This window comes from Bombyx mori, chromosome 18, assembly GCF_030269925.1.
Source record: "Bombyx mori chromosome 18, ASM3026992v2".
Lineage (NCBI taxonomy): Eukaryota > Metazoa > Arthropoda > Insecta > Lepidoptera > Bombycidae > Bombyx > Bombyx mori.
In genome coordinates this window covers 12,921,929-12,944,993 of record NC_085124.1, presented here as the reverse complement: position 1 = coordinate 12,944,993, position 23,065 = coordinate 12,921,929, and the positions used below count along the sequence as shown (strand labels likewise).

Sequence of the window (23,065 nt, the reverse complement as noted above, 5' to 3'; positions counted from 1 at the left end):
CGACCGAACTGAAAAAAATGTGATAGTAAAACCGTAAGAAAAAATCCGTGGAAAAAAGTGCGTGGAATAAAACCGTTAAATGAGACGTGCGCAGGCGCGACAGTCGCATACACAAGCGAGTAGTGTACAATAATTTTCTCTTTCTCCTTCTTTTTATTAATATTCATATAAATAGCTGTTTCTTGGTATATTATTATTATATATTTTTTATAAATCATTGTAAATAAAATAAAGTTGATAACTTTGTAAAGTATTTTTTTTATCAATAAAGAAATCATAATAACGAATAGAACTTAAAATTAATAATATTTATATAATAAGGAACTTCGTTCCTATCCGGTGTCCCACGACACCACACATCTTTTTTGACACACAAAACTATCCGAACACATCAATCACGCATTAATCAAACTACGTGCAAACCTATACGACGAAAATGAAGATGGTAAAAAGAACACTAGGAAAATAAATAGTTTTCCCTTGGTAAATACAATATACGTAATGACGGCGCTTGTAACTGAAAGTAAGTATTGTACCTACTTTTTGACGAAGCATGTTGCTGATAATTCTGTTTCTATAATCTGATGAAGGGTGTTGCGGATAATAATATGTACTTTTAGGTTATTAAACTACCTTGCATTTTGATTATGAAATATAGCATAAGTGAAATTTATTATAAATAAAAAAAATATACGGAAAGACTCCTTTAGTCTTAGTCCGATATGAGAGAATTAACTACAGTGTTCAAAACGTACAATCATTGACTGACAAAGAAATAACAAAAATGAACTCTTTCACACAAAACATAGAGTAGGTAGTTGTCGATGGTAAACTAGAGTAGCTATCGCAGCGCACGTCACGGAGTAGAGTATAGCGCTATGACATGTCCTTCTTCAAACGAGCTTTCTGGAGAGTACTTAACGCCTTAACGCTCTGCCCCTGGCTTTGCTGATGTCCATGGGCGACGGTAACTACTCATCATCAGGTTGGCCGTATGCTCGTCTGCCTGCAAAGGCAATAAAAAGTGGAAATGATATGAATATAGCATCTTCCAACAGTGAAGCGTGGTAGTTATGGCGATGTTTTTAAAATCTTTCCACTTGCTACTATGGCGCCACCCTAATTGGCTTCTTTTCAACGTACCCTTTATAGACACGGAGATGATGCTCCTTGCTTCAACTCTCCATACGCATTGTATGCCAAACATTTGTTTATACAGTCACTAATCCTGACGATTGGGCCGGGGCTCCCAAATACCAGCTTCTTCCATTACACCATACAGAGGAGGGCCGTCCGGATTGTCGATAATCCCATTCTCACGGATCGCTTGGAACCTCTGGGTCTGCGGAGGGACTTCGGTTCCCTCTGTATTTTGTACCGTATGTTCCATGGGGAGTGCTCTGAGGAATTGTTCGAGATGATACCGGCATCTCGTTTTTACCATCGCACCGCCCGTCACCGGAGTAGAGTTCATCCATACTACCTGGAGCCACTGAGGTCATCCACAGTGCGTTTCCAGAGGTCTTTTTTGCCACGTACCATCCAGCTATGGAATGAGCTCCCCTCCACGGTGTTTCCCGAGCGCTTTGACATGTCCTTCATCAAACGAGGCTTGTGGAGAGTATTAAACGGTAGGCAGCGGCTTGGCTCTGCCCCTGGCATTGCTGAAGTCCATGGGCGACGGTAACCACTCACCATCAGGTGGGCCGTATGCTCGTCTGCCCACAAGAGCAATAAAAAAAATAAAAATAAAAACGTCACGGGTCAGAATCAAACAAGTCCGAATTGTGTGTGATAACAATTTTTTTCAGTGTTTTCCATTTATAAAATACTTCAGATATAGGTACGTTTTGTTGGCAGAATGCTACTGTAGGTACTGTTCATTTAACTTTTTGTTGGGTTGAATTGTGTCGATTGTTGTATATTGTTGATTTTGTGATTATTCAGGTATAAATGTGTGATAATGGTGGTTTATTAACAACATCTAGATTAGATCCTGTAGACCGAATGGTAAATAGTCGACGTCGCCCATAACACTTCATTATGAAACCTCCCGATCTATTAACGGTCCTTTAGGTACCATAAGCACCGGTGTACGTCCTCGTCGAACCCGTCGCTTGTGACGAAGTGCTCGATGAGCGAATTAACCCACAGACACAGTTCACTGAGTTTCTTGCCGGACCTTCTCAATGGGTCGCATTTCCGATCCGGTAGTGGATTCTGCGAAGCACTGCTCTTGCTAGGGTCAGTGTTAGCAACACTCCGGTTTGAGCCCCGTGAGCTCACCTACACGCTAGGGTGAAGCTGAAATAGCCTCTCAAGCTATCAGCATAGGTAGGGGAAAAAAAAAAGCATCTAGCAAACAGCAGATGTCTGGGAAAATTGCCGTGGTCTAAAGGATAAGGTGCCCCGTGCGTTTGTAAGTAAGCTGGACGTGTCTTATCGGGTTCGTATTTCGTAAATGGCAACAATGGCCATATTGTCAAAAAGAAAACGAAGAAGAGAACTTCTGCTGGGTAACATTAGCTTAATAAAGTGTACTTCGAAATGACAATTAAAACTGCATAATTTGTATTTTATACATATTTATTTCATCGAAATAATTCTTAAGTATAACGATGAACGTTACTTATACTTGTTTAATTTAATAAATATATTACATTTCTATGACGTAATCGTGTAAGTACATATAGTATTATCATTAAAGTATCTACGTTCATTGTTTCGCTATCGGAAATATACAAAATAAGGTTTAATCAAACAAATTCAAATATCACGCGATCGTTAAAGATGAATAGTGTGCTATTTAAAAAAAGACTTTTTTAAAGCATTTTATTTTAATCGGTTAATCTACCATAGAGTTACAGAAATACATGATGCGATAAACCAAAATAACAATGTCTATAAAATAGAATGGTCACAGAGATACATGTAATTTATTAAAAACGTTATTGTAGCAAGAGAACACTAACATTAGATTAGCCAAAATACGTGAAACATAACAACCAGAACAATGAAAAAAACGGCCATTTTGTTTAAATTAAAATTATAAAATACCGTGAAATTTTCGTTGAGAATGTCTGTTTTTTTTTTTAATTTATCGCTGTCTACGATATCTAGTTTCATGCAACCTTAGTTCCTGTAACATCCGTTAGATCTGTTGTATCTCTTTAATTTCAACATATTTTTATTTTAAAGAAAGGTGACATGAAACTTATAGAAAATTCTTTTATAATTTTTAAGGTAAAGTCTTTTCTTGGAATGTTTTCGATGTGTGATTTCGTTCGATACGAGAAGATTTGCTTGCCATTTGTTTGAGTTTCACCAATTTGTGATGCTGACTGCTTAGAAAGATTCTCACTTTTTTAAGTCCGAATTTCTCAAAAGCGCTTACAAAGAGGTTTTACAAGTGAAATTGTAGCTATAAAAAGTAGGTATATAGGTTATAGCTTTTATTTTGATCAGAAAAAAAGTAACACAAGCATTGGTTACTTTGTAGTCAGCATCACAAACATTAAAACGGCACACTTACAAACTATTTAGTACCACCAACATTAACACCGTATTTTCACAGTCGATTTCTTTTGTTGGTAACCACGACACTGAATGTATAATATATACATCAGCCGTCATGTCCAGCCAAACTAGACTGTGGAAACACAGTGTTACATCTTAAACAATTTACATAGTCTTTCGCTTTAAAACTACAACAGGGCACAAAATATTGAACTAGTTTTCTTAATTTATACAATTAATTTTTGGTACGAGTCGACAGAACGAGACAAGAAAAAATAAAGAAACGTGTGTTATACCTAAATCTTTCATGTTCACTTAAGCAAAGGTGTGAAGCGGAATTTCAATACTTTCGTGGTAAAAAAGAACCATAATAAAATGTATTGTATACTAAGCGATTCTTAAACAAAATAAATGTTTGAATCACCCGTTTTCTGGATCTGTGGTAATGTCATGACACATTAAGACATCTGTCAAACTTATTAACTGTCATTTAAATCATGCTTTAGACTCCGAATCGTTCCCACGTCGACTCGCCAAATAATCTAAGAACTGGAAACTTTATACAATCCTATCTCAATCCTACTGCAGATAAATACTTAACTAAATGTATTGCACGAAGAGGATTCATTTAAATACGCGTAACAATAATTTACATAATTACACTTGAGTTGAATCCGTAGTTTGAAAGGCGCTGGTCATGCGGACTGTTAGTTGTTACAGTGGAGTGAATTGCAGTTTATACAATAATATAACCAAAGACAGAGAACATGAACATTTTATCGCGTGCTGAAATTTATAATACACTCACGTTATTTATAGTAGGTATGTGCTAAAGCTCTTAGAAGAATCGATGGTAGAATTTTCGCAACAAAAAATCTCGCATAGAACGCGAATGCATTTCATAGTGCACTCGCATAGTTGTGCATAATTGCAAATATGCATTTATGTTTTTGTGCATAACATTGTGCAGACTCGACTCGATAAACTGTAGACAAGGATTTCAGTTTGTTTATGTAGACAGCTCTATCAGTGGAGTATTTATATACAACTTTGTTACGAATTCTATCAACGATTTTGAATAAACAAAGTTTTGTACATACTAAAAATAACGTTTATTATTATAGTAAAATAAAAATCAAGAGCGCTCTTTTGATCCGCGTCAATCTGGACTCCGTCGCCGACATCTTTGATTATGTCAAACCAGCGCGTCAATATGTCATTACGTTGAGCTGTCAATAGGTCTGTCAATACAAATGCGCGGGATGGGTCGTGGTATCCAGTGGTTGCTCCGTGCCCACGTCTATGTCTCCGGGACCGTCGTCTTCCGCATTAGGAGTGCTGATCGGAGTGCGAGTTAGGCCACGGACCTGGAATTAGTAGAATGGAAAACATTAGATTATTTTTCATTAGAGACTTTATTTATGTGTAGGTAATTTTAACTTAATTTCTGCGAGTCCGAGAAGGCACTCTATATTATTAATTCTTCTGCCGTTAATAGCAGTAATATACTTTTATAACGTAAATGTCAAAGAGACTTAATCTCGAAGTATTACAGTAGGTATTGGAATCGCGACTGTCCTACTTTATCATCATCATAATCGGTTGCTCCTGGCAGAGCAGTCGTGGTCATGTGGAATTCTTGCTTATTAAAGCCTCGACAGATGTTTTCCATAGTTTACGAACCGAGGCCTGGCGCACACACTCGTTAAGTGGGGTTTCAGTAAGGTCTTTCACCTGATCAGTCCAGCGCATGGGGATTCGTCCACGAGATCTCTTAATGAGTACTTGTAAAAAGGGATCCCATCTTTACCGGGGTACTAAACACACTGCGCCATCGTATTTCCTGTATTTTACTGCAAAGCTCTGGCTTTAAACATCTTTCTACTTAGTACTGTGATGTTTTCTAGCTTCTACGAGACTCATTGCTGTCACTAAGGCACGTTTCACGTTAGATTTCCGAATCTGTAGCTCACCTAACAAAAAGACGAAGGACGTACCTGCATAAGTAAGTTATTGGAGAGTATTCTAGCCTGGTGCTCTTGCGCCTTGGCCCGCAGACAGGCGATGCTGTTGTTGCGGAAGGCGTCGGGGTCGTCGCGCGCTGGGTCGGGCGACGCTCGACCCCTAGCCGACGACGATGCAGTAGTACTGCTCGCTGGAGAGCTCTGCGCCTGGTAACACAAAAATATCATAGCTACATTCAATAACGAAAATAATCGAATAGAGGAGGTGACTTATCTTCTTTAAGCGCAGAGCTATGACCGCACGCGTGACTTTGAACAGGTAGGTGGGCTCAGTGGCGGATTAAAGGTCCAGAGCGCCCTGGGCAATCACTTTATCGGCGCCCCTGTACCGGCCATAAATGGCCATCATAATACTATAAACTTTAACTAGTTGTTTTTGTAATTACGATGACGTTGTATCATCAAACCCTGGACTTTAGTAGACCAAGAGTATTACTTAAGCTAATGCGCGAATGAAATATGACGTTATAACTGTGAAGAAATCACGAGGGGCGACAGAAGATTTAGATTATAGATCATCATTTAGTTCTTATTCGTCGATAGGTATGTTATTTTCTTTATTGATTAAAAAATTCTGGGCTAGTGCGCCCTTTGTAACTACGCGCCCCTAGGCACGTGCCTAGTTTGCCTTACGGATAATCCACCTCTGGTTGGGCTAACTCCCAGCCCGGTTTATGCAACCGCCAGCAACAATCGATCCCCTAGACTTCCGAGCTTCGGTATTTTCTTAGTACCCGTTGCCCGGTTACCCGTGAGCTGGACCAAACACACAGAGCAAAAGTACTTAAAGTCTACGCGTTAGTTCCTACATTTTGCTGGAATATACATAGATACGCCGGTACAAACAGTTAGACTAGGAGTAGATTACTGGTGGTAGGATCTCTTGTGAGTCTGCACGGGTAGGTACCACCATCCTACCTATTTCTGCCGTGAAGCAGTAATGCGTTTCAGTTTGAAAGGCGGGGCAGCCATTGTAAGTATACTTGAGGCCTTAGAACTTATATCTCAAGGTGGGTGGCGCATTTAAGTTATAGATGTCTATGGGCTTCATTAACCACTTAAAAAAAGGTAGATCGCCGGTCCAAATGTAGTGCACAAGTTTTGTAAGCCGTGTAAGATTATTTCCAATAAAAGTACTATCAAAAGCTTCTACAAACAATATCACCGTAGGTGGAACTCATTGTGGAATGCAATTCAGACTAACAATTGGAACTGGAATAACAATTTTAGCATTTCAATGTAAATTCTTGGAAAGACATTCCTACAAAAACTATCGCAATTAAAACTAGAATATGCTGGTTTCATGAGAATATTAATTCCAATCCTCCGTGACCGCGGAAACAAAAACTTGTTGAAACGTTCGAAATCATTTAATGAAAATATTTACAAACCCGAAATTACATTATAAAAGTATGATTAATTTAGTAAGTTTGGTCCTTATCCCTCGTGGCATGTAATGTCGTCCATGTGCTAAGGCACTTATCCAATTTAACCACCTATAGTAACATCCGCCCTCCCTACCACCGGCCAGGGTTTCGCCCCTGGACCCCGGCTCGGTACTTCACGAACTTTCGGCCTGGTAGGAGAAAAAATAGTATGTGCACCGCGGGAGAAAAGCTGGACATTTCCTCCAGCGTGTTTGGCAATGTACTATATAAACATTGAAAATATAATGATAATTTTGCTACTTTAATCATAAAAAAGAATAATGCAATTTTTGTTTATACCAAATTTTTTTTATTGCTTAGATGGGTGGACGAGTTCACAGCCCACCTGGTGTTAAGTGGTTACTGGAGCCCATAGACATCTACGACGTAAATGCGCCACCCACCTTAAGATATCAGTTCTAAGGTCTCAGTATAGTCACAACGGCTGCCCCGCCCTTCAAACCGAAACGCATTGTTGCTTCACGGCAGAAATAGGCAGGGTGGTGGTACCTAATTTTGTTATTGAAGCATATAAAGACGAGCACTGACCTGATTTTCGTGAGGATGTGGAGAAGTAGACGTTGCCCTGTCCGCTTCCGGTTCAGATCCCTCCCGTTCCGACCCTGATTCCTTGAGGTGACGAGCTGCCTCTATCGATTTTCGGTGCATTCCTGAATAATAAAACACTTTAAATTCATAAAAAAAACTTTTCAAACTCCACTTAAAGAGCTTGGTTGTTGCTCGCTAGGTAGAGTTGACGTAATAGATAATCTATACTTAATATTATAAAGCTGAAGAGTTTGTTTGTTTGGTTGAACGCGCTAATCTCAGGAACTACTGGTCCGATTTGAAAAAATCTTTCAGTATTAGATAACCCATTTATTGAGGAAGGGTATAGGCTACATACGGGTAAGTACATACATAGATAAAAAAATTGGTGGTCGAATTGAACCTCCTCTCTTGAAGTCGCTAAAAAAGCGTGATTTGATACCTTAAATAGCTCCTTAGCATTCTATTATTCGAAAATATTTTCAACTTCTACGTAAATGACCGCAACTTCATTAACCTAGTAAAACCTAGTTTATTTATATTTGAGTTCCGAATTGGCAAGTAAATATAGCTATCAGTGGGAATGGTCGAGATGAGGCGTGTAGATTTGCTCAAGGCCCAGTTAAATGCAGTTATTAAAGTCGTCATGGCCTGTAGTATTTATTTATTTATTATATTTTTATTTAGTATTTATTTATTTATTATATTTTTATTTAGTATTTATTTATTTATTATTATTATTAGACACTACTTTTATCAAGAGATAGCCCACTGAGTTTCTCGCCGGATCTTCTCAGTGGATCGCGATTCCGATCCGGTGGTAGACTCGACTTCTCTTGCTAGGGCTTAGTGTTAGCAAATTCTCTCAGGTTGAGCCCGTGAGTTCACCTACCCGTCCTGGCGTAGCTGTAATAGCCTCTTAGGCTACCAGCCAATAGGTAGGAAAAAAATCAATAGATGCGACTATGCGGCAGTTGAAATCCCAGTTAAAATTATTCAAATGAAATACGTACTTAGTGAGAGCATGACTTCATACTGAAGTAATAATATCGGGTAATAAAAATCGGATACCCGCGCGGGTACATACCACTTTCCCTATTTCTAACGCAAAGCAGTAATATGTTTCGGTTTGTAGGATGTTGCAGTTACATAACAGCTATACGTATACGATTTAGACATAGGTCGTATGTCTCGGGGTAAATGGCGTCATACAATGACATGTTGTAATGTATATGGACTCCGGTAACAACTGTTATTTCATTTATCCGTCTATGCAATAAAATAAAATTTATGAGTTTACTGTGACCGTTTAACGAATCAATTTAGTGTTGAAAATACTATCTTGAATCAAAAATGATATTTGAATCCACAAAATAGTTGAATGAAGTCTCGCATTTCTGCCAATTTATGCAATGATTCCTTTTTTATAAAGTTATTTTTTATGTAATTTATTATAAAATTATTGCAGAAGAAGACTAAAAGATTCAGTGCCAAATGGATGTGGATATATTAAAAAAACAAAACATCAATTATTTAGGATCTCAGCACCTCACTATGTGAATAAATAACACATAAAAAAACATTCCGAGCATACATGGGTTTATCTCAACTGTAAATTTATCGCCCGAACGTGCAATACTTTTAACGGTTGGTCATCTAATATACTGGATGAATAAAAGGAAGAAGAAAAATGCATAACTATTCGTACAATTTGAACAACAGACACAAAAGCTTACCGTTATGAATATCTCTGACTTAGGTATGTCATTATAGTTCACGTGATTCTGATAGATATATAGATACATTTAGTGGTTTGCAAAAGAGTGGTTTAAATTGTATTTTTTAATGGTGGTAGGACTGTTTAACTCCCGGTGGAACAAAAAAAAGGCGCATGTTGGAAAATTCGAAAACCCAACCGCCTTCAAAACGTCCGTATGTTCGAGTCGTAAGGCGCATTTTAATATCCACTTGTAGTAACTTTACGAGATTTTTATGACTTCAACGTCGTACGCTCCGAATGTGTAATCGAGAAGTTTTGTATATAACGAAGAAGCAGTGATGTATGATGTTGTTATCAGAAGATTCGAGACTGGAAAATTAGATTGAGCTTTATAGGGACGAGAGTTTATTAGTCGAGTTTAGAAAAGCTTAGAAGTAGTCGTGGCCTAAAGGATAAGACATCCGGTGCATTCGTATTGAAGCGATGTAACGGAGTTCGAATCCCGCAGGCGGGTACCAATTTTTCTAATGAAATACGTACTCAACAAATGTTCAAGATTGACTTCCACGGTGAAGGAATAATATTGTGTAATAAAAATCAAACCCGCAAAATTATAATTTGCGTAATTACTGGTGATAGGACCACTTGTGAGTCTGCGCGGATAGGTACCACCGCCCTGCCTATTTCTGCCGTGAAGCAGTAATGCGTTTCAGTTTGAAGGGTAGGGCAGCCGTTGTAACTATACTGAGACTTTAGAACTTGTATCTCAAGGTGAGTGGCGCGTCTACGTTGTAGATGTCTATGGGCTCCAGTAACCACTTAACACCAGGTGGGCTGTGAGCTCGTCCACCCATCTAAGCAATAAAAATAAAAAAATAAAAAACGGTTTGTGTTGGGAGTTCTTTAAGGTTTGCGTGTTATCGTGAAATCTTTGACAGAAAAATGACGCGGGAGGAAAATCTTTAATGCTACTGCTAATAATTGGTATAGAGTTTACTAATAGAAAAGGTAAATATATCGAAAAGGACGAAGGCTTGATTATTAATTTTATTACCATTTATATTATATTATTTTTCTTGTTTGTTATATGCTCACAAATAAGCGGGGAAACAAGCGGGGATTTTCTCGCAAGTATAACAAGCACATGCGTGACAAAAACAAGTGTATCTCCATTATCTTTCACAAAGACATTCAGTCGGAGAATCGAAACTGGCCAGTGGTGAGCGTCATTCACACATATCTCCATATCTTCTTCGGTCTACCTCTTCCCCATATCTACCTTGCACTACTGTTTCCATACGCAATGAACGAAATCCAATCGCACCAAAAATATAATAATAATCCTCATTTAATTACTCGCAAATGAACATTCGCAAGCGTGTATCGTGCTATGGAGGCGCTAACGACCGAAGTTTCTGAGCGCAGTACCGCTAATGTACGAGCGAACAAATCAAACTGCGGGGCCCGTCTCCTAATGACCAGTTAGAACGGATAGTTTCACGTGAATAATTGGGGTTTGCATTGTTTTGGTGTTTATACTTAGCCGGGCTTCTGTGTAGAATAGCAACTCCGCTCTCAATGCAAAGATGAGGGATGAGATTACCTTTTTTTTTGAGAGGCTATTTCAGGTTCGCCCTAACGTGTAGGTGAGCTCACGGGGCTCAAACCGGAGTGTTGCTAACACTGACCCTAGCAAGAGCAGTGCTTCCCAGAATCTACCACCGGATCGGAAACGCGGCCCACTGAGAAGATCCGGCGAGAAACTCAGTGGCCAGAGATTACCAATTCATGGCCAGCGTTAACGTTATTTTCTAAGGTAATCGTTGACTTTGACTAATATTATAAAGAGGAAAGATTTGTTTGTTTGTTTGGTTGTATTGAATAGGCTCCAAAGCTGCTGAACCGATTTGAAAAATTCTGTCATTGTTTGGAAGCTACACTATTTTAGAGTGACATAGGCTAAAATGTTTTTTGAAAAAAATTAGGGATCCTTACTAAAACTCCTATAATGTAACCCAAGGTGTAAAAAAATTACCTAAAATATTCTTTACGTCGCGTGCCCTGCGAAAACTATTGATGATAGAATAAAATAATGTACTACGACTTTGTAGAACACATTATTATTTCCAAAAAGTGTCACGACAGCATATATCTAACTATTATAGTTATGCCGCAATGAGTGTTCTTTTATTTAAAAAAATAAAACAACGTCAAATATCGTTGAAATTTTTGTTAAAGACCCGAGCGGAGCCGGAGCGAGCCGCTAGTCGTTGATTAAAGATCGAATTGAAGTTTTGGTAATATTTCGGGTATCGTTTGCTTGTTCAGGTATAAGTAGATTTATTATATTAGGCACTACCAAATTACACAGTCTGGATTATTCGTGATTCGACTATTATAACTAGTCGAATTGAAATACAGTTCGATCTTGTGGTTTCATTTATTCATATAGTTTAAGGCTTTTGGAATAGGTGATTTGTTGTTTCAATCGTTTTTGAGAATTATTAAATAAACTTCATGGATTTAATATTAGAGATTAATCTCAAAACGACATATACGCAATAACTTTCTTTAACGAAATTTGGTCTAGTTGCGTGGCAACTTACCTATCTATTAAAATTAACAATTAAGCCCTTCTATAATAGACAAAATAGCAAAGCGTCTTTTAGTTTCATAAATAAGTCTATGAAGCACTAAATGACAGTTCTGAACGAAATTGCAACTAACTGAGCCTCTCACAACAAAACTCAAAGGAAAAATCTGCATAACTTGAAACAAATTGCGTTTTTTTTTGTTCCTGCAAACGGCCAACGAGCAAAGAGTTACTTAAGTCATTAGGTAAACGGATAAACTTCGAATGACATCTGTCATTATTTTCTAAACGTCAAAAGTCATTACTAATGGTTTTGGAGTGCAAATTACAACATGAATCGCACGTGAGCGACGATCTCTTTTTAAAAATCGTATTTTTCACTTTTGCTAATGGTTTCTGAGGATGCCTCGTGTCATTTAGCAGCGAGATGAAAGCGAGCAGCACAAAGCGAGTGGTTAATAGGCAGATAATTTTGTCAGTCACTCTTGTGTGACATTAGAATCCATTTGCCGATATTATTTCAAATAATCGCCTTGTTGTGTCTGTCTGTGTCGTTCGCTGCTTAGTTTCGAATCAAACATTAAACTATACGTTTAAAAAACTATAAAATTGAATTATTGAAATGTAATTAACGGCCCCCCTAATGAAGCTCTTCATTGGTTCGTTTAATTGATCTTTTGTTGAGCGAATAAAATACTACTAATTTAATGACGGCCGAAAATTAGCTTTCTCGTTATGCATTCCGTTATTTTTTATGTATAGATTTTGTAATTAAAAAAATTTCATGCGTAAATAGATTACTACAAAAATCGATAACTATTTTACACATTCTTTTGGTGACTTATCCCTTTTAAAGTCTGTTACCAATACACATAACTCAGAAAACTCGGAGTAGCTTTTTGACATACGCGTAGGTACTCATTGTTGTCATTAAATTAACATCCATAATTAATAATTAATTATCTGTGGGCTTAATTCATTCATTTCACTATCACGAACTCTAGATTAATTTGCTCGGTAAATTTTGACTGGACACACACAATGCTACCATATATACCTAAATTTTATAATATTTAACTATATATATTTGATGATAATAATTAAACTAATGTAAGTAAATAAAATGATAAACATTTAATATTGAGAATAAAAACGAAACAAACTCATCGAAATCATTTAAAAATCGTATGTAAGCTTTGTGTGAATTATAAAATGCGTAAAATACATAAGCAAAACCGAAAACAAGAAAAAAAATCTCACTCCTAAGTACAGTTAACTTAAGTACATAATTAATATGTAAGCGTGGTGTGGTAGCCCTTAAATCTGCCTTAATCAAGGCTTAGACAATGCAGCCGCCATCTTGCCGGCCGCCCCTCACCCCCCACCACCGCCTGGGAGAGTTCCCCCTCCACCCCACAAACGCAGCCTTTAAGGGAGTTAGGCTTTATTAATTCATGTGTCTACGGCGTAATGTTGTGTTTTATTTATGAGATGCATGTACGCGATGTGATTATGGCAAAGTCGTGCTTATGCTCATTCATTTAGGTATTGAAATTCCATAGTAAAAGGAATGGTTTATTAATCTTTTGATTTTGCATAGTTCTTTTCTTTCGTTTGTTTGTGTTCACATTTACATAATTCCTCGTAGACGTCTCGTAGCAGTGCTACGGATGGCTACGATTTGAATTGAATTTCATTTTGATTACTAGTAACACTAACAGCATTTAATCAGTCTTATTTTAATAAAGTTAATTTGATTAAAAGAAAATTAATAATATTAACTGTCATCATTTGATCCTTTGCTTTTAGACAAGACAAAATCAAAACGTAATACATACATAGAAATAAGTTTCTTTCGAGTAATCAACCAAAAATAGAACTTCCCAGCATTACCAATGATATTTACCTACCTTTGAAGGCTTTAAATTTTAGTTCATTACATTAGAGCTCATAAACAATATATTTAGTACTAGCTGACCCGGCAGACGTCGTAGTGCCTCAATCGATAAATACAAGACCTAAACTTTTGTATAAAATAAACATCAAAGCAAAAACAAAATTGTTATTTTTATTTAATTCCGAGCATTTTCATATTTTTTCACCTTTTAAACCTTCTCTGGACTTCCACGAATAATTCAAGACCAAAATTAGCCAAATCGGTCCAGCCGTTCTCGAGTTTTAGCGAGACTAACGAACAGCAATTCATTTTTATATATAGAGATTATTATAATCATAATGTTTGCGTTATCAGTTATGCAAACAAGTTTTAAGTATCAAAGAATAATTTATTTTTATGTAGAAGCAAAGACAAGCCCGAGATCTAACTAGTATTAAGCTAGTATGCAAATATGTATGAAGATAAATAAATCTAATCACATAAGGAATAGCAAATACCTGTTATCTGTACCTTAATAAATACTATTGATATTAGTTATGATATTAAATACTATTATTATGCACTGGATGGAAAGCTTAAAAATATTTAAGTATAAATTCAATGTGCACAATTTTTTTAGGATAGGTAATTATTATTTTTTCTTATATGTGTGGACGAGCTCACAGCCCATCTGGTGTTAAGTGGTTACTGGAGCCCATATACATCTACAACGTAAATGCCGCCACCCACCTTGAGATATGTTCTAAGGTCTCAAGTATAGTTACAACGGCTGTCCCACCCTTCAAGCCGAAACGCATTACTGCTTCACGGCAGAAATAGGCAAGGTGGTGGTACCTACCCGCGCGGACTCACAAGAGGTCCTACCACCAGTAAAGAATTAAAGTTCAATTAAAAACATCGGACTGTTGATGCTAATACCAAATAAAACGTACCTTTAATTGCAAAGATAAATGTCGCGTGTTAAGGGAAATGTCGTTTAAACCACCTTTTACCGCTCGATATAACATTTTACAAATGAAAAGGTGCTCAAATATTTTTATCATTATTTCTCTATTCCCGCTCCGTCACAAATACAAGACAAAAATCATCTTCTGTATTCACTGAAACATATAAGCGGGCTCTCATAAGCTGTCAACGGTTTCTCTTTCGCTCAACAATACGATATTTCATCTCACAAGCAAAAAAAACTCTTAAAACAAGCGCGAAATGAGTTTATTTCGCACGCGTGCTCTCTCGTCTGAAGCCTTCCTCGTTGAAAAATGAACATCTCCTATTGTTGAGATTAAAAATTATACGTCTCTTTGTTTCCTGAGCGAGATTGAGTTGCGACGGATAAAGGATTTGTCAGGAACTTTCGGTTTTGTCATAAAAGGCTAAGATTGTGAAACTATGATTTTCAACAAACATTTTTCTTTTGTTTACAGAAGCCATTTTGCTTCTTTTTAGCAATTATTAAATGAAATTTGATTGAACATAATGTATTATGATCTGTAGATGCGTGAGATCATTAAACTAAATCATCATCATCATCATTTCAGCCTATCGCCGTCCACTGCTGAACATAGGCCTCTCCAATAGATTTCCAGTGCGACCGGTCCATTGCCACCTGCATCCAACGAGACCCAGCGCTTTTTACTAGGTCGTCGGTCCATCTAGTAGGTGGCCGTCCCACACTGCGCTTGCCAGTACGTGGTCGCCACTCCAGGATCTTTCTGCCCCATCGACCGTCCTCTCTTCGTGCTATGTGTAATATTCTATATTAAACTAAATGCGAAAGGCGATTTAAAATGTGTAGTTTTTTTTTATATATACATTACAAGTCGTAGTATTACAGAATCTAAAGAGAATTAATAATTTTCATAAGTTTACAAGAGTAGCTTCATATAATTAGTAATTAGAAGGGATTGATTGAGCCGAGTATTTCTAATCACTGCTTAATTAATTGTGTTTCAATAATTATATGAAGGCACAATATTTTTCTAATATGCTAGACAGTAAAATATCATTTTTTTTACTTATAATTAAATATGAAGAAAGGCCTATCGGGAGTTAATTTTCCACTGAGGTCCATTGATATCGTGAGAACGGCCACACACGTTGAGACATGAGGTCGAAGTCACAATTGTCTTCTATGATCCTTGTTCGACTCATCAAACCGGAACGCATGACTAATTTGCGGCAGAAATAGTCGAGGCTGTATTTCCGAAATAAATGGGCTTACACTGCTATCCTACCTTCTATCCTTCATTACTCCTATTACACTCCTATCCTACCCCCAAGTGGATTTACAATTGTCTTGTATGATCCTTGTCACATCCATCAAACCGGAACGCATGACTAATTCGCGGCAGAAATAGTCGGGGCTATGTTTCCGAAACAAAAGGGCTTACACTCCGTCCTACCCCCTAGGAAATGTATAACATTTTTCCATTGCACGGTATCTAATATGACAAATTCACTGATGCGTAGAATTTGAGTGAATCTTGTGACCGACTATCAACTGTCATGCCCATACTTGAAGTTTATGAAATATATGACCATAATAAAACAACAATTGTTCATGCTATAAGTAAACGGATAATCCCTTCCATTCGCATTGAATTATCAGTACATTGCTGTTTATATTTCAAGAGCTGTCATCATTGTATGTCACTCAAGATTTTTAGCTATTAATATTCACAGCTTCGGTAGGCAGCGGCTTGGCTCTGCCCCTAGCATTGCTGAAGTCCATGGGCGACAGTAACCACTCACCATCAGGTGGGCCGTATGCTCGTCTGCCTACAAGGGCAGTAAAAAAAACCTTGTACGTCATTATTAACGACGACAATTAACATTACTTTTACGGTTTTGTAACGCATTTTTATTGTCACTATATTGAGTTGCCAGAATAATTAGCAAAATATTGAAACGGCTAAAAATAATAAATACCGTAGCCGTTCGTCACCAAGAAATCTGGAAGACATTCGAAACGTCAATGATAATGTAAGGACAATAAAACTCAAAACTAAACCGCAAAAATGTAATATTTTAATTTTGCCTACAAAAGGTTGATGCCAAAAAAATATTTATTTTACTATATATTCCTACCTATTCGCTGGTAGCCTAAGAGGCTATTTCAGCTACGCCCCGATGGGTAGGTAAGCTCACGGGGCTCAACCTGAGAGAATTCGCTAAAACTAGCCCTAGCAAGAGCAGTGCTTCGCTGAATCTAACTACTAAGATAAATCACTAAGAGCGGTTGGTGTTATTACGAAGATTCTTGCAACGATTTGTGTTGAATTAGCTAATTGCTGTACTTGGCTAGTTTTATTGTATTTCAGTTATAGTTAGTTATTGAGCCTAGCCTTGAGAGGCTATATCAGCGTTACCCTAGCGTGTAGGTGAGCTCTTGGGGCTCACAACAGAGGTGTTGCTAACCCTGGCCCTAGCAAGAGCAGTGCCTCGCAGAATCTACCACCAGATCGCGACCCACTGAGAAGATCCGGCAAGAAACTCAGTGGGTCTGGTCTGGGCGGGTCAGTCGGTCCTCACTCTGTTTAAAACTGCTACATTCATATAATTTTCACTTCCGCTAGCGCTATTTTTGAGAGACTTTTTTATTTTTTATTTTATTTTTATATTATCAAATCAAATCAAATCAAAAAAATTTTATTCAACATAAATGAAAGTATATACTTACTGAACGTCAAAAAAAACTACCGCCAATTCACAAAAACTAGCCTCCGTCCTGAGAAGAACTGGCAAGAAATTTAGCGGGCATGTCTTTTTTTTTTAAATATTAGATTATAATCTTTTAAAATATTAGATAATTTTTTTAATATTAGTTTTTTTTAAATATTCATTTTACAATGAGTATTATAACGTAACAATTATTGCAATATTGAAATGCCCGGAGCGAGCAACTCATTCCCACTTTGTGCAATCTTCTAGATAATCATTGACTTTATAGTAAGCTTTATTGCACAGATGTTCTTTAATAGTTTTCTTAAACCTATGTATATGTAGGTTCTGAACATCTTGTGGAATTTTGTTGTACAGGCGAACAGACAAATTTGCAGAATCTACTACCGGATAAATTACTAAGATCAGTTGTTATTCGTTAGTGGTGGTGGTCATGCAACGATTTTGTTCAAGTGTTGAGTTAGCTAATTACTGAACTGGGCTAGTTTTGCTGTATTTTAGTTAGAGTCGTTTCGTGCGCTCGGCTAGTGACCGTGTGTGTGTTTTTGACTCACCAGGGCTCGGTGGTCGGGGAGGGGAGCCTGTCTGCTACTGTGCCTCGTCAGTCACTGCTCTCGACTCTTGAACAAAATCATTGTTGTGAGAATTCATTGTATTTTGTCTCAAGGAATAACATGCAGCTCTTTATTGGGCGTTACGACTTTTTTGTCGCAATGATTACGTATATAATGATTTCTTTTGAGAGCATTTTTAGTTATGTTTAGAAAAAATCTAAAGCGTATTTCAAATTAGATGTTTAGGTATGTCAAAATATGTGTGGACTCTTTTCAAATTGTTTCATTAATGAAAAATGTAATGCTTACAGCGCATTTAAAAAATCTCAGCTTCAAAGTACACGATTTCTTACGAGTGTATTGTTGTTGTTTTTATTCGCTTGAAGGTCGTTTCCGGGGCCCGTGGGCATCACAATACCAAATCCACGAGTAATGCTTCACAACAGAAATAGGCAGGATTGTAGTGCCTACCTGTATAAGCTTATGATACGTCATTACCCCAGTCGTTGGGAAACTTTTATTTCGACGAGCAGTTTTCTATATATGCATAATTGTAAATACAGTACCGGGCAATAAATATTGCACATCGATATTTGTAAAGAGACAGTCGTCTTTCGTTTTTCGTCGTCGTTTTGTTTTTGTTGTTGGGCGTTACCTGTGTGCGACGAAACACTAACCATCCGGTATCTATGGAGACTAAATGTCAATTAGGTAATGTGCGACAGACATAAGGCTCTACGAAGCAAAAATTAACCGTCTCTTTCCCACGGTCGATGTGCAATATTTATCGCCGGGTACTGTACTACTTTACGTGATAAACAACAAAAGCCTTTTTTTTATTTTCGTCAATGGGTGTCACCAAAACGAGTTGTATTTATTGACGGGTCTACACAAACATTTTTATCTATTACTTTTGTTTTTCATCCCATTTATTATATTATATATCGACCGTATATATACAATATAAAATTACAGAACAGTTAACGGGCGTTTATTCAGAAGTTGTACAGTTATACGAAAAACAACTATCAAATGGTCTTTATTCCCAAGTCGTAGAGTGTAAATGAAAGGATAATGTAATGAACAACCCTACTAAAGTTATTAATCATTATCCTAATAGTCAAGATGAGGAAATGAGCTCACAGTGCACCTAATGCTAAGCGGTTATCATGGCCCATGGGCATCATAACGTGAATGTAGCTGTACGCCTCGAGCCATAATACTTAATTTGTATAAATTGTCCGTATAAAAATCAAATCCGCAAAATTTTATTTTGCGTAATTACTTGTGAGTTCGCACGGGTAGGTATCACCACCTTGCCTATTTCTGCCGTGAAGCAGTAATGCGTTTCGGTTTGAAGGGAAGCCGTTGTAACTATACTGATACCTTAGAACTTATATATCAATATGGGCGACGGCATTTACGTTGTAGATGTCTATGGGCTCCAGTAACCACTTCACACCAGGTGGGCTGTGAGCTCGTACACCCAACTAAGCAACAAAAAAATGTTCGTCCTTTCAAACCGGTTTTGAATAGTTAATACCTTAGCAGCAGAATCTAACATTGCATTGTTTCACGTCTAGGGATCTTGAAGTATGTCCTATCACCAAATATTGTGTGATTATTGCATGAAAACATTGGAGGTAGAAGGCTTGTACATATTTATATACAATGTGTCCGTGCACCAGTTACCATTGACCTATAGGACAAGAATGATACTGAAATCTGACTGATAAAATCTGGGGTCCGGAGTCTATTGTTTGACATGTGTAATTTATTGAAGTTTTGAAGGGTCATATTTAAACCATGACAACTTTTGAACTATCTGACTTATGGCTTTGATGTAAGATTTATTTTAATGAAAATATCCTGTATTATGAGAAAACAATTAAAAAAATAGCTTGACAGGGAAGTTATCTCGAAAAAAACTAAAATTATAATTTTTATTTTATCAATCCTTTTTTTGTTATTTTATGACAAAGATATTGAATAAAATGTATCATAAATTATCTTGTCTACATTGTTAGCTTTCAACTGACACTTTTTTCGTCTTCCTAAGACGTCTAGATCGATAGCAATATTAGCAATGATTAAATCAGCGCAGGCGCCTGAGTTGCGCAGTAAAAAAATAAAAAACAAAAGGGCTGCCATTCTAGTATGGAGGGGCCAAGAGAAAATTGGGATAGTGATTTGTTGATAAAAATCCCCATATTTTACCCCCCTTAAGTCTCCGGCACTGGTGCACGGACACATTATATAAATACGACCGCTAAATCTATTCTAATTTAAATGACCACTACCAACGAAATAAATGTTCAAATCGTTTTTTTATGACCGTGAAGTCAAACTCACAGCTCACTTAATATTTTAAGGTATTAGAATCTATAATGATCACAACAAGAAAGTCGGCTGTCGAAAAAAAATATGATTAAAAATACTTTTACAGTAACTTTAAAATTCTTTTTAAAATATCGTTATTTAATGCAGAACCGTAAAAGTGTTTTTAATCGGACTAGTTTAAATAAGGGTGTTCGCTCACCGAGCAGCCACGGCGCGACCGAATCGTTTTCCTTGGCGCTGTTGAGGATGGTCTCCGGTAGCGGGAGGGAATGTCGCACCATCGCGCCGTACAGCCCGTATTCGGCCATTATGGTGGACCGACCCCAGCACTTCTCAGTTTTGCGCCATTTCGCTCGACGGTTTTGGAACCAGACCTGCGAATGAAAATTTTTGATCAACATTCGTAGCAAGGAAAATATGCATCATTCGGAATCCCTATGCCTTAATTATTATCAGCCCAAAGACGTCCACGGCTGGACATAGGCCTCCCCCAAGTCTCGCCACAAAGACCGGTCCTGCGCTGCCTGCATCCAGCGGATCCCTGCGAACCTCAATAGGTCGTCGGTCCATCTTGTGGGAGGCCTACCCACGCTACGTCTTCCGGTACGCATGACATATGCCTGAATAGTGCAATGTATTTCAAATAACGAACACTCCTAATAATTATATTCGTTTTTTTTCCTACCTACGCTGATAGCCTTGAGAGGCTATTTCAGCTTCTCTTTGACGTATAGGTGAGCTCACGGGGCTCAAACCGGGATGTTGCTAACACTGGCCTTTGCAAGAGCAGTGCTTCGCAGAATCTACCACCGGATCGGAAACGCGACTCACTGAGAAGATCCGGTGAGAAACTCAGTGGGCTGTGTCTATGGGTTGAAATATTCGTTGCTTAAATTACCGAGTTCGTGACCATGGTCTTCAAAATGGAATTTCCCATGGTCTGCATGAAGTTACTGGAGATAGGACCTCTTGTGAGTCCGCACGGAAGGTACTACCACCAGTTTCTGCCATAAAGCAGTAATGCGTTTCGGTTTGAAGGATGGGGGGCAGCCGCTGTAACCATACTGAGACCTTAGAACTCATATCTAAAAGTGGGTAGCGGCATTTACGTGGTAGACGTCTATGGGCTCTAGTAACCTCTTAACACCAGATGGGCTGTGAGTTCGTCTACCCATCTAAGCAATAATAATAGAAAGCCCAAAGCAGTCACTCATTTCTCCAATATAATACAATCATTAAAGACTGCTTCGATTACGGTTTTCCTCTGCCCCTGGCGTCGCTGACGTCCATTTAGCGACGGCAACCACTCACCATCAGATGGGCCGTATGCTCGCTTGCCTACGAGGGCAATAAAAAATAAAAGAGAATCTCATTACAATCGTAGGTTTTTACTGTGAAACCAGTTACTATGTTTAAGTAAATGTTTTACAGAAATAAAAGAATACAACAGTAGAAGGAAGTGTTGCTACAAAAACACTCTTTAATACATTTAAGTACGAAGCGAAGCGAATTGTAAATAAGTAAAACAAACCAATTAGCGAGAACAAAACTGATCTAAATTAAATTTTCAAATTCTCCGCCAGTTCCGGCTGTTTGCTCACCTACCGGGGCTTAGGGCTAGTGAACTCAGTTCGTCTTCTCGCAATAAAAAACTGTATAATATCAAAACTTACTAATTTTACAGGAGAGTGTTTTAAAGGTTTAATTAACATGCGATATTTTTAATATTAATCATCTTTGCAACGTTTTTTTTTTTTTACCAGTTACATTATCTGTCTTTTAAAGTAAGATAAAACATGTATTAATTTGGTTAATAGTAGTCAAAACATAAATAAACAAACAAAAAAAAAACTAAACTACGCTCTTTTGACAATTTGTATTAGAAAAATACTGGTGATACCAAATGATTCCGCATATTAACTTAATTTCGAATGTTTTTTGGAAATTGTACACTTTTAATGCGAAAAGACGAGTAATCAATTACGTTTAAGATGACTTTGTTAATTATTCTTAATTTAACTCACTTTTATATTTTCCAGAATTTCTATAAATTAAACGGTTGTCTGGAAGAGACCGCTTTTAGCGATAAGACCGCCTATTGTATATATGTATCTGCTTTTTGACTGCTTTTGAACGTAAATTGTGTTTTGGTCTGCAATAAAGTGTATTCTCTCTCTCTCTCTCTCATAACTCAATTTGGATCTTCTTTTTTCAGTTTGTAAGATAGTTGGTGATCGTAGATCTAACGCTATACATTGCGACTCTGATGTGTCCATTATATGTAAATTAGAAGTGGAAATTTATTTAGTACTTGTAATGCTAGTTAGTTAGTTTTTCGAACTATGATAACAGCAAAATGAAAGTTTGATTGTAATTAATATCACGCGTGAGATCATCCAATAGAAAATTATTTCATATGAAGATTTGAAATTTTAATATTTAATGTTTTAAATGTATTCTAGTCATTTTTTGCGAAGCGTTTGCAAAACGAATGTTATAATATTACGAGTAATTCTTCTAAGTAATTCTATAATATATTTTTGAGGTAGGAACACTTACACATTCTAAATTTATTTAAGTTGGAACACGAAATATTATAAATAAATAAAATGATTATTTTATTGAGAGGACTGGGGGCCGTAGGTAGTGAAGCTCATGGACAGCAGCAACGCAGATACTGCATTGAATTCACTAACAATTTAGCCACGTGAACCCCGAGTCAATTCCTTTGTTAGCAATAGTAAAATTTTCGTTTTGCAAAAAT

At 37.3% G+C, this 23,065-nt stretch overlaps 1 protein-coding gene across 4 annotated transcripts in view; it reads right to left on the bottom strand.

The window, feature by feature from the left end:
- Positions 1-2,568: 2,568 nt before the first annotated feature.
- The window catches only part of LOC101740372 (visual system homeobox 2), a 136,139-nt gene continuing 115,642 nt past the window's right edge, over positions 2,569-23,065 (bottom strand). For 3 of the 4 annotated variants that reach the window (XM_062673751.1, XM_062673752.1, XM_062673754.1), the window contains 4 exons: positions 20,501-20,675; positions 7,517-7,638; positions 5,514-5,687; positions 2,569-4,883 (listed from right to left, as the gene is read on the bottom strand). In XM_062673751.1, the coding sequence (XP_062529735.1) occupies positions 4,761-4,883; positions 5,514-5,687; positions 7,517-7,638; positions 20,501-20,675 (594 nt within the window). In that variant the 3' untranslated portion in view covers positions 2,569-4,760. The remainder of the gene's footprint in view (positions 4,884-5,513; positions 5,688-7,516; positions 7,639-20,500; positions 20,676-23,065) is intronic. The other variant, XM_062673753.1, reaches the window with a different exon arrangement.